Below are 13,448 nucleotides of genomic sequence, written 5' to 3'. Positions count from 1 at the left end.
TTCTGGCTAATTGACTATTCATTTTTTTTTCTAGAACTGGACAAAATATCAGAAATTCTACCAATGAGGCACAAGGGAAAATATTACTTCCTGATGGTAAAAACAGTGATAGGTATGGCTCGCAGCATCCTAAAAAACACAGCTCCTATGCTACAATTAAGAGTAGGTACTGAGGACAGCTAACAGGTGCAAGAGTCATTTGAAAACCCCAGGAGAGTATAAATAGGCAGTGGAGAGAGAAAGGGCAAGCCAACTGTGTAACCCTATTCTCTCCGCCGTCCCCCGGGGCCAAGCCAATGAGAAGATGAAGGGACCTCAGGAAAGGAGAGGCCAGCACTTGACTTGCCCATCTTCAGCTGTGCCCCATCTGACACTGTCACATACCCTGCTACCTGATCAAGATCATCCTCACTCCCCCCTGACTGGGCAAAAGTAGGAGAGGGAAAATTATTCAGCTATGCTCCCTCCAAAAACCCTCATGCACATGCACCAACTTTGTTTTCTTTTCTTTTCACTGATCCTTGCATCTGGTGGCTTCAGCAAAGGCCAGGGCCAATACTGAGGTCATACTGTTGAATTTCACACCCAAAAAGATTTCCAACCAAGCAATTTCAGCTACTTGAAATGAGCATCTAAACATGTGCGAAATTATTTGAACAGAACCTGAACTCAGAACCTTTGAGGTCTCACTATCCAATATTTTACATTGGCTCTCGGTTATACATTACAGGAGAGGGCGGAAAAAATGTTTTCCTAACTAAATGGCAATATATTCTAGTGATTTAAGCATAAGGCTAGGAGTCAAAATTTTGAATGTGACTCCCATCCCTGCTACTAATTTAGTGTGTGTCCTTAAGCAAGTCATTTATACATTGTACATATATCATCTTTAAAATGAAAACATTTATATTCTACACTGCACTGAGTTGTGAGATTTCTCCATGAGTGTAGAGTGCTTTGAAAGTATAAAATAATTGTACTGTTAGTATTACAAATACAGTACAAGCAGGATAAAAAGTATTTTACACTAAAACTTAAAAGTTTCAATTTAAAAAAAATCAAGAAAAATACTTTGTACATTTGATTTGGTAGAGGAATACTCTTTTTTTTTCTAAAAATGGAAAGTCCGTTTTTATTTCTTTAAACAATACTCCTTAAGAAAAATATTAATTCTATGTAGAGAAAATACACAATAAAGATAGTATGTCCACTAAAACTGAGCAATGACTAGGTTCCTTCAATGTATCTTCACAGGTAATAGCAACTAATGTGAAAATTTTAATTTGTTCTAAGTTCTGCGTTGAAACTGTAAACATTCAATTCTTTAGGACAAACTTTAGTGATAGGATACAAGGAACATGGAAGATACAGAAAAAAACCAAACCCTACTTACTACACTACTTTGATTGTATTGCTTTGAAGCTCAGTAGCTGTTTTTCCCTGGTCCATAAGTTATTCCTTCATGTCGGTTGTTAGACATGACATTACAGTCAGCAGATGTTAAAAAAAGAACAATAATGGCAACAAAGGGACCGACTGCTAATGTCCAGGTGCACTTGATCTAGATTTTATACTACCTTGAGTTCTAAAACAGATGTTGCTAAGACCCCCACTGTTTCTCATTAACACTGACAGCCGTTCCATGAGACCCTAATTAATATCTGTACCATTCACACTTTGTGCTAATTACAGCTAATATTTAATTAAGAGTACTGAGCTTTTATATGATTTCTTACCAGCAACTTCAAATATTTCACTTCAGTACTGCTATAAAATGGCATACATACAATGCAAATTCCAGCATCTTAACACTGTTGAGACTCTCCTACCAGTCAATAGAGTTGCCAAACTGAAGTTTAGAGTCTCTTATTAAAATGGCACCAGAAGAAATTAAGGAAATAGTAAAAGAGCGACATATAAATAACTCCTGTATTTGGGAGAAGTGGAAACTTGGCACGCAGGATTAGCCCAGGTATTATTGTTTCATTGAATTTATTTGTAATTGAAAAAGAGTTGTCTGCTCTAAGATAAAGAAATTATATGTGTGGATATGTATATACATATACACATACTGCTGTAGGCCATAAATTTATAACTATGATGAGGATGACAAACACGAACAACATAATGAGATGTTCTGATTTTAAAAGCAGCTACTGTACATGCCATTATAACTGCAGGTTTTTTAGTTTTAAAATTTAGTCTGAATAACCTCTACATTTTGATCCATAATGAACATATGCATATGCAAAGCACATAACATTACCAGAATGCATATTAGCATGCCCCATATGATTAAACACATTCTGAAATACTAAGATACATAACATACAAATTGGTTACTGTTGAGGATGTGAATTCAAATTAAGATTAACACAGTGCAAACTAACAGATCCTTACTTATGCTGTTGTGATGCCAAATCTAGACTACACAAAAGTGATCTAATTTTGAATGGATCTTTGTGTATTTTAAGTTATTCTCTAATCCCACAACAAATTAACAGGTAATTTTAAAATGATATTTTAATGAGGGTTGAAAACTAAATGACTGCAACTGAAAAAAAAATCTACTAAGTTATTTTAAGGTATGCAGTAGTCCTTAAAGTGACAGGAAACTCCATTCTGGATCTAAACCATGAGCTTAGGCACAATAGCAGCCTCAAAAAAGTGGGTGACAGTACATAGGCAATGTGGAACTCTACAACTTCCGCATACCTTTTGGTGTCTAGATAGCTTCAGACTTAACTCTGAATCTCTTTACTTTTATGTAAGTTTAAATGACCCATTAATGATAATTTTTGTATGTGGTTTAATAAAATAGTAGTTGGCAGCTGTAAGAAGAACAAAGGCAGGCAGACAGTCAGGCTCTGCTAAATGTTTTGGCCTGAAATCTAATGAAAACCACATTTCAACTCCAAAAATATGCTTTACGTGGCAGTGTATAAAATCCAGTTTATTGCTTTCTGCTTAAATGCTGAACTCTACCAGAACAAACAAAAAAAAAAGAAAAGAAAAAGAAAAAACCTTAGTATGATATAAGCAAGCAAAGGCTTTCTAAAATCCTATAGAATAGATTATTGCATTTGAAAAAGATCTGAATTTTAAAGCATTCCTACTGAGTATTTCAAATCTCCACATTCTTTTTCAGCACCACCTCTTCTGTTCTGAAAGGCTTTTATAATTAAAAAATGCATGAAAAGTGTCAAAACAAAAAAACAGCAAGCTTGTTATGTTTGTACACAAAAGACAGAGCAAAGGAAATATTACTTATGCAGTCTTCCTTTTCAAACAAACATTCACAACATAAAACTGTATTTATTCACTAAAAACCTTTAAGGTTGCCCACATTTTAAAGTCTAACTGTTTATTGTTTGTTTTATTCCATTTTAGTTTTATTGTATTCTGTTTCTTTGGCAAGAGATATTTCACATTCAGAGAAAGCCTCTCATACTGTAGTTAAATGAGCCAAACTGCATCATATCCTCAGGGCATGGAAACAAAGAAGAAAAATGCAAAATTACTCTGTAAACCTGCTGGTTATAAGAACGGCTCAGTTAGACATATCAAGCACAGCAGACACACATAATCACTGCTGTAGCTCGCCTTGCAGAATGACTTAAGCAACAAAATATGTATTAGAAGAGGCTTGCATGCAGGGGTACAGCTGCATAAAAGAAATGCCCTTGCTTGACTAAAATCAGTTTCAAGTGAAAATAAAGTGAAAATACCTGCTGTACCATCCTGCTCCCTTTATCCTCCATAAACTTAGCAGCTGCTCTAATCCCAGGCCATGCAGCATCTGCCCAAAGCAAGCATCAATTATGGATGAGGGCGTGTGAGCTATGTAATGTGTGTATGAGTGTGGATGATAGGGGTGTTGAAGGAGGGGGAGCTAATGCAAGCCTTACTGACCTCCCACTCAACATCTGACTGCTCCCAAAACCTAATCCAGATGGGACTCTTTCAGTTTCCTAGGCCTCGCCCCATCAATCACAGCAGGCCACTCCTCTGTCTCCTGCTACTAGTTATAGAGTGCACCACTGAGCAGATGATTACACACAGAAGAAGAAAAAAACACAGCTTGACTACATTAATAGCTGTTTGAAAAACATTAGAAATGCTACTATGTATGTTGCCACAAGCTGAATGTTTTCATTTTAAAAATAAGATGATTGTATTCTACGTTATGGAAACCTAAACCTCCAATGCTGTGGTTTTTTGACAACTGCACTTTACAGGAGACAGACAGACAGACAGTTTAATCTTTCCTACTATTTAAAAAGTTAACAGCAATAAAGCTTATGTTTTAAAGTTTCCTAATACCAGCAGCAAACTTAGACAATCTAAACCATAGCCTATTTTACATTAAATTTACTTTATCCTTCCTTTATAATTGAAATTGTTTTCCCATCTTTACTTTGTGATATCCCTCCTGCCCACCAAGGGAAATATTTCGGAAATGCTTCCAAGCTTTACTTTTGTGCGGCAGCTTAGGCAAGCTAATGCTTGACTATTAAAGGAACTTGCCTAGATACTCTGGAGGTCGCCTCAGAAATGATTAAATTTCTAATTAAAATCACATAACAAGGAAGAAGCCTAAGACAACACGAAGAGCCCCAAAGAATTCAACTTCACTGCCAATCTGTCATGGGCTGTCAGCAGATACAAGAAGTTAGACGCAGGATTGAAATGAACCAGGTGAGTTTTTATTTACAAATGCCCCAAATCCCCAGGGGAAAAATGGATAAACAGTCTTAACTGTATCATCAAACTTACATTCCAACTCAAACACACTGGGTTTCTTTAACAATGCAATATAATTCTCATGGATTCGCTGCTAGTGCTTCCTGATTAAGGATAATACAAACAGCTGCTTTCGTTTTTCCACAGGGAATCGGACATCCAGCCACACTACACCAATAATCACAACTGTCGAACTCTGCAAGCTTTCTTTCTTGCCAGTTAATCATCTGACTGGGCCACTTGACTTGGAGCATTTGACTCCACAACCAAATTCAGACATAGAAAATTCTCTAGCTTCCTCCCGTTCCTGGAAAGTTAATGGCAAAACCAATTCTGCCTCATATTTCACTTAAAAACAAACTCTTTCCCAAGTAAGGGTGTTCCCAATAGGAAAGAATGAAAGGAGGAAAAGAACGTTTTTTTCTTGGATAGAATCAGAGAGAGAAAGAGAGAAGAAAGGAACAGGTGTTAGTTCAGGGATTTGTATTACTCCCTTAAAGGATAGTAGGATCTCTTTACTCCACCAACAACCTAATGCACAAGAGACAGATATGCCCCAGAGTCCTCTTCATATCCACATATTATACCCTGATTAAAACCTGAATCCCACCTACCAGTATGTACCCAATTAGGGAATTAAATGCCTGTTCAAGCCACTATCCAGTACCATTTTACTAGCACAAGCATTTTTGGGGTGTATTGAGAATAGCAGTATGGCAATGGCTGTCAACAGTAAACAGGGATTATTTTTCAAGGATTCAGTACCAGAGATGCAACATTTCTCTCCTTTGGGTGGAACCTTTATGTTATTGGTGGGGGTGTTTCTGTTTTTTTAGATATGCATTGTAGCTAGTAAAAAGGACAGTATCTACCTCTCTCCAATTTGGCTATGTTAAACTCCATGACCCACCTCAATGTACTAGCAGGGTGTTCAAGTACCTAAAAAGGTGAGTAAGTACCTAAAAGTACGACTGCATAAAAGGGTGTTCAAGTATTTCAAAGAGGAGGGAAAAAATATATTCTCCTTAACCTCTGATGACAGGACAAGAAGCAATGGGCTTAAATTGCAGCAAAGGAGGTTTAGGTTGGACATTAAGAAAATCTTCCTTTTAAGGGCGGTTAAGCACAGAAATTATTTGTCCAGGGAGGCTGTAGAATCTTTATCACTGGATATTTAAGATATCACTGCCCATATTTAAGAGCAGGTACACAAACATCTATCAGAGATGATCTAGATGGTGCTCGGTCCTGCTGTGAGTGCAGGGGACTGGACTTGATGATCTCTTGAGGTCCCTTCCAATTCTAGTATTCTATATTAACTGTGCTGGGGAAATCAGTGTGGAACAGAAATATGAAGCATTAGGTAATCTATGTTTTATCTCTGAAAGGATGTTTCACATACCCACTGTGATGATGGCAACGCTTCTGCTCTTTCTTTCACCATGTTAAGTGATCATCTGCCCATGGACATGGTACAAACAAAGCTCACCAAGTGAATTCTCTTTTCAAGGGCTTTCCAAACCCAACCATAAATTTAAACCCATAGGGTCAGATCCTGCAGTGCTTCACGGGCACAAAGTGGCTGTGAAATTGCTCTATATAGGAAACCCAAGGAACCCCATGATGTAGGATAGGATGGGCCATGTCCACAGAGTGTTGTGCTCTGGTAATTCCCAGGTAGCATCACAGTCCTTGGGGGCTGTACCAAACTAGCTCAATTGGGGCAGTCATATGGCTATCATAAGTTGTGCTGGGAGCCAAATCAACTGCTGGCTGCCAATGAAATCTGGGGAGCACTACAGGGGTTTTAGCTACCTTTGCACCCTTTCCACCTCTCAAGTTCTGCATCAGACCAGAGTAATGGGTTTGCTGTATGAGAGTCCAGCCTTGCAACTCAACTAAGGAAACATACAATCTCCTCTTAATTTATTCTGCTGGAAGGACAAATCACAGACTAGAGCTGCCCTACATTTTGGTTTTAAAATGTACTTTAATGTGGCATTTTAAGACTTATCATTTGGGGGACAACAAAGACTCTGCTTTTACAGATATGGGCTTCCTCTCTATCACTCACCTACCATAATATTTATATTTATATTCAACCAAAAATGATTATGCGATTTGGTGCATTTCAAAACTGCACTTTTATCAAATTATCACTGTCAAACAATAACATACATTTAGCAAAAAACAGCAGCTAAGAAATATAGTATGTTCTTCTCTGTACTAATTCTCTGATACATGTCTCTGACCTGGAATATCAGACATAAATGCTCTCTTGCCTAATGCAATCGGCTATTCCCTGAGAGACCTTTCAGGTAACTAAATAATTGCTTCCCCAAAGAGAAAGAGTTTCTTATCACAATGTAAAGAAGGGAAAAGGAGACTAACAAAGAACTTTACAGTATAGAAGACTTTCTCAAAGGATGTTTTCTTATTTGATTGTCATAATTGTACATTAGCCTTCTATAACCTTCCATCTAAAAGATCTCAAAGTTTACAAATGGCAAAATAATCACCACAAAAGCCACATAAAGTATAGACAAAGCAAAGCCAGGATGATAATACAGATCTCTTAACCTTGAGTCATAGGTCTGTTTGTTTGCCTTTTTTTAAACTCACAAAACTACATTTCTTCTTAATTGTTATAGTGCAACAGACCCTCCAAACCTTCTTTTTGATATATTTTGATACGTGGAAAAAAGGAATGGTGGTATTTGTGAGTTTGAGATACTTGATTTAAAAAAGAGAAATAAGAAGCTCTTTGCACAGAGAAAAACAGAGCCTATCATGTAAAATCCCACATCTGTACTGAGGTAAAGTCATTATAAATATGGGAAATGGACATTCTTAGTATTGACAGTGTTCCGAAAGTTATATTTTTATATAAACAGTCCACATAAAAAATAAAGTTGATATTAGCAAAATGTTTTCCCTTCCTGCTTCTGAAACAAACTTCGGATTAGTTCATCCCAATCTAGAAATAGGAGGAAAGTGTTCCTAGTGTTAATCAAAAACTCTCTTCCCCACTCTCACTCCACATTTGTAGCAGGCAAATAAAATCAAACAAACAAAGAAACAAATAAGTAAGTAAAGCAACACCCTTTCCAGGGAGAGAAATGCTGAGATAAAGCCATGATGAGCATGGTATGCATAATAATAATACTTAGCATTTGCTCAGCATACCATAAAGACATGAACTAATTAACAATCGTAACATCCCAAGAAATAGGAGGGTAAGTAGTATTATCTGTGTTTGAGAGTTGGGGAAAAGGCTGAAGAGAAGTGACTTGTCAAAGGCTTCACAGGAATTCAGAACTTTCCACCCCATGATTGTTTGAGAACACAGAGCATATCGATTGCACGGATGGCACACCTGCCAGCACTATTTTTAATCACACCATTCCGCTGAAGTTACAACAAGGGGCAGTAGTTACAAATTCATAGTTTACTGCCTTGACTACTGCTATAAATCCATCAAGCAGGATGTAGGTTAAGGCAGCGATACACAAACTTTTTCAATTGCACCCCCCCCCCCGCCCCTTATAATTTAACCTCCATTACTTGTAATCTGATTTTTTTTTTTTTGCAGGAGTGCTATGCTACAGGACTGGGATCCAGGACTGTTTCCATAATAGTGGAAGCAGGATAAAAATTCAGCCAACAGTGCAGGTGGGGGTGGGAGTAAGTATTGAAGGGTGGCACAGGAGCCAGAGTCCTGGGATGGTTTGGTGTGGCCGTCCTCATCCCCATGCTTGGGAGGGGACTGTGGCAGCCACCACAAATGTCCTATAGATAGATACCATATTGATGGTAGCCCGCGGAGCCCAGAGTGGTTGGGGGCCTGGCGCAGGGTGACAGCAAGGGTCGGCCCCTCACACACACATTCACTGCAGCAGCAGCAGCCACGGGAAAAGGGAAGATCGAGTAACCTGAGCCATTCCACCACCATCGCCTAGCCGTGTCACTCCACCACACTGGCAGGAAGCAGAGTGACCCCCAGGGATATGTAGTGGCTGCTGGTTGCTCAGTTTCTTGTGGTTCCTACTACCGCAGTGTGTTCAATGACCTGAACCTTTCGTGCTGCCCCAGACCAGGCCCCCCGGTAATTCCTCAGGCTGCGTAGATCAGGGCAGGAGTGTGATGGGGGCAAGAGGGGCAGGAAGAGGTGGGGTCTAGAGTGAGGGAGGGGTTGTCCTGGGCCCTGCATCCTCCTAGGAATAGCCCGGGCAGGAGTGGGATTAAAAAAAATGGTCCTTCTGCACCACAAGCAACATGAACGTTCTGTCCAGCAGCTGCCACTCTCCAGCCATGCAGCAGCAGCACGTAAGTAAAGGGTGGCTCCGACCAGCATCCACTATGCTCCTGTTGCCTAGCACTGAAGGCAGCACTGCCACCAGCAGCAGTGCAAAAGCAAGCACATTTGTAGAAAAGGCTTGATGCTATTCGCACCTGCACACAACCTACTCTCACGGACATGCTAGAGCACATTGCAGACGGACATGCAGCACACTGATCAAATGACTATGCATCATTATCATCACATAGCAACCAGTATATGTGTGTGAAACGAAACACATTGAGTTTTAAGTGGGAAGAATTTGCCTTCTTTTTCCTCAAGAAAAAAAAATCAGGTGGTTAACCCTCCTGGTGACATAGGACCAATGGTTTGATCCAACTACTGCATAATTGTGCCTTGAAAAGATTAGTCAATGCCCCTCTTTCCGGCCTTTAAAATCACAAGCACTCTAAATTAGTGGTGGAGTTAAAATCTGCAAGGTTATCCACAGTTTTATGTATTCAAGAGGAGTTTTCAAGAGCTGAGCTATTTTTACTGCCTAGTCAGGGAACTACTCTGGAATCTACAATGTAAACCATTTTTGTAACCTTTATGTAACTTAAGTTATTTAATTTTTTTCTTTCACCCTTTATGCTTGTTTCTGTGGTGAACAGAATTCCCACTTAAGTCAAAGGACTAGAGGGGCTCAGGAGTATGTTATCTTGAAATCAGGAGTATGTTATCTTGAAAACATAATATGAAAATGGTCATCTGGGTAACTCAATTCCATAGCCCACCTACAGTTTCCCACCTACTTGCAAATTTCACATTTTTCATACCACCTACGATTCTTTTGCCCAGCAGGATCTGACAGGCAAGAAAACGAACTAGCTACTCTAGAAAGCCCACTTGACAGACCTATGTAGTTTAGACGTACCCTAACAGATTTAATTGAGCATAAGCTTTTGTGAGTCAAAACCACTTTCTCAAGGGCATGGAGTGGAAATCAAGCATTCTTAAAAAACTTAAATACTCACCTGGGAAAGTGAAGAAATGGTTTGAGAGAACCAGAAGACCCCTACTACTGGACAGCCCCAATAAAGAAAACAATAAAATATCACTGGTTACTACCTACAGCCCCCAGCTAAAATCCTTCTAGCACATCACTGACAATCTACAGCCTATCCTGGAAAATGATCCCTCACTCATAGACCTTGGGAAACAAGCCAGTCCTTGCCTACAGACTGCCCTCCAACCTGAAGCAAATACTCACCAGAAGCCAAACACCACACCACAGAAACACTAACACAGGAACGTATCCCTGCAACAAACTCCATTGCCAACTCTGCCCATGTATTTATACAAGCAGCACCATCACAAGATCTACCCACATGAGCCACACCATCAGGGGCTCATCCACTTGAACATCTATGCCATCATGGGCCAGCAATGCCCCTCTACCATGTATACTGGCCAAGATGGACAGTCTCTGCACCAACGAATAAACAGACACAAAGCAGACATCAAGAAAGGTAAAATACAAAAAACAGTAGGAGGACATTTTAACCTCCCTGCACACTCAGGGTAAGTCTTCACTACAGAGAAGATCAAAGTTGCCACTGTCGATCTTCCAGGGTTTGAATTAGAGGTCTAGTTAAGACAGCTAATTCAAAGTGAGAAGAGTCAATGCTGGTAACCCAACTTTCATGAGGGGCTCGTCTACATTGGCCCCTTTTCCGAAAGGGGCATGTTAATTTCAGAGATCGTAATAGGGAAATCCGCGGGGGATTTAAATATCCCCCGTGGCATTTAAATAAAAATATCCGCCGCTTTTTTTCCGGCTTTTAGAAAAGCCGGAAAAGAGCGTCTACACTGGCCCCGATCCTCCGGAAAAAGCGCGCTTTTCCAGAGGATCTTATTCCTACTTCAAGTTGGAATACTTGAAGTAGGAATAAGATCCTCTGGAAAAGGGCGCTTTTTCTGGAGGATCGGGGCCAGTGTAGACGCTCTTTTCCGGCTTTTCTAAAAGCCGGAAAAAAGCGGCGGACATTTTTATTTAAATGCCGCGGGGGATATTTAAATCCCCCGCGGATTTCCCTATTACGATCTCTGAAATTAACATGCCCCTTTCAGAAAAGGGGCCAGTGTAGATGTAGCCGAGGAGTAAGGGAACTCGAAGGAAGAATGTTCTTAATTGCGTATCTTAATTCAATTTTGTCCCGTAGTGAAGACGTACTCTCAATAACAGATTTAAAAGTAGCCATCCTTCTACAAAAAATCCTTCAAAACCAGATTACAAAGAGAAACAGCTGAGCTGCAATTAATTTATAGATTTAACATGATCATATTAGGACTGAATAAGGACACAGAGGGATGGGATGTGGATCGAGAGAGGGATGCAACTGAAGACATTCGAAATTGCAAATGAAGCCGGGATTTAAATATCCCATGCTTCATTTTCACATTCGTATTATGGCACTATTTCAAAATAGCGCTATTTCGAAATAACATATGCTGTTAAGACGCGGTTATTTTGAGAGAAAACCCTTTTCTCTAAATAACTCATAAACCTCATTGTATGAGGAAGAAGGGTTATTTCGAGGGAAGAGTTTTCTCTCAGAAAACCACGTTTTAACAGCGTCTGTTATTTCGAAATAGTGCTATTTTAAAATAGCGGCATATTTAAATCCCGGCTTCATTTGCAGTTTCAAATGTCTTCATTTGTATCCCTCTCTTGAAAGAGGGTGCAAGTGTAGACATACCCAGAATGATTACTTCATGACAAAGACATTTCCCCTCTCTTGATATTCACACCTCCCTAACAACTGTTGGGAGACCCAGCCACCCTGATTGAACTGGCCTAATTAACATTGGTACTATATTTGACAAGCAACTCCCTTCTTTTGTTATGCTAGTACATACATATATATTTTCTCCATCCTCTATGATTTCCACTGCGTGCATCTGACAAATTGGTTTTGACCCACAAAAGCTGTTAATCTATAAGATGCCACAGGACTCCTCATTGGTTTTGCAGATACTGACTAACATAGTCTGTATCTGACTATCCCCCTCTCCGAAGACATACATTTCTACAGGTGTTGAAAGGACAGTCCATTGACCATACTTACCCCACATACAAAACTAAGATTTAGTTTTAACACTCTTCTAATTTCCATCACATCTGTAAACCAGCAATGAATGCTGTTCAACTGTATGTAAACTGTGTTGTTCCCTCTATTTACTGAATTTCATTCCTCCTGTACATTGCTACACTGAAAATAACACACAGCACAGTTGATATAATACACTTTTGCTCATTTTATTCTTTCACTGGAGGTCTAAGGCCTCAATTATACAGACTTACATAATGTGCTTGACACAATGGGAAGTCAGACATGACTACTTAAGGTGAAACACGTGGCTAGGTCTTTGGAGGGCTATAGCTTAACTCTGGGATGGCATATCTAGCTTATTTTCCTTACTGCTCAATGATTGACATTTGCAATATTTACAAAGGTGCAGGGCTGAGAGAGACTATTTGGATAAATACAAATTAAACCAGTTAGTAGCATACTTATTCAAATTTGGCAGACATATCATGAGGTCATTCTCTAACAACTCCTCAGAATACAGTCAAAAGAACACATTTTAAATTCTGTTCCAGGTAGACCCTACCATCTCAGTTAGAATTTTCCCGTAGTGCAACTTACTGGATGTTTCTGGGGCTTGTAAGGACAGTATGAATCTCTTGTTTTTACCCGTAGCTCTGTCAGTTCAAAAAGGTTGATGTTAACAGTGAAGCTGTTCCCAAATGACTGTTGTTAAATGGCCTACATTATATGAAATGAATGCTTTCTAATAGACACGTCAATGCATCTCAAAATATACTATCAAAATGGGCAATTTTGTTAGCAAGGATCAACACAGAGGCCAATGAATGAATGGACTAGGATCCTTATGGGTAGTTTACTCATATTGCACTTGTTCTTTAGACACAGTATTTAAATTTTTGCCAATCTCTTACTTTTTCCACTCACACAAAATTCTTTTAGTTAAAAATATCCAAAGAATATGGGTGTTGCAAGGTTCACAGATGGGCAACAAAACTGATGAGGAACATGGTAAAACTTCTGTATGAGAAGAGAGTGAAAAGACGCTACCTTCTTATATTAGACAAGGTGAATAAAGAATGATATGGAGAAAACACAAATATATGAACAGAAAGTAAATTGGGCACTGCTACTTAAACTCATTCATAATACCAAAGAAAGTGGCCATTTGCTTAAATGTAAAAATGATATGAAGAAATACTAGTTTATAAAATGTATAATGAACCTGTAAAACTCACTGACACAAGACAGCCTTGAGGCCAAGAGTTTAGTAGGGTTTTTTTTTTTAGTATATTTAAATGGGTTATTTGAAC

General features: G+C 39.1%; 1 protein-coding gene across 14 annotated transcripts in view; it reads right to left on the bottom strand.

The window, feature by feature from the left end:
• Positions 1 to 13,448, bottom strand: part of RBFOX1 (RNA binding fox-1 homolog 1) — a 2,643,423-nt gene that overhangs the window by 224,707 nt on the left and 2,405,268 nt on the right. The window contains exon 1 of one of the 14 annotated variants that reach the window (XM_075899262.1): positions 3,729 to 3,904. The exons of 10 other annotated variants lie outside the window; for them this stretch is intronic. In XM_075899262.1, the coding sequence (XP_075755377.1) occupies positions 3,729 to 3,761 (33 nt within the window). In that variant the 5' untranslated portion in view covers positions 3,762 to 3,904. Of the gene's footprint in view, positions 1 to 3,728; positions 3,905 to 13,448 lie in introns of those variants that run through there. 3 more of the 14 variants (XM_075899261.1, XM_014574336.3, XM_075899260.1) reach the window with 3 other exon arrangements.

The sequence above is a fragment of the Pelodiscus sinensis genome, chromosome 16 (genome assembly GCF_049634645.1).
Source record: "Pelodiscus sinensis isolate JC-2024 chromosome 16, ASM4963464v1, whole genome shotgun sequence".
Taxonomy (NCBI): domain Eukaryota; kingdom Metazoa; phylum Chordata; order Testudines; family Trionychidae; genus Pelodiscus; species Pelodiscus sinensis.
This window is presented reverse-complemented; position numbering and strand designations above follow the sequence as displayed.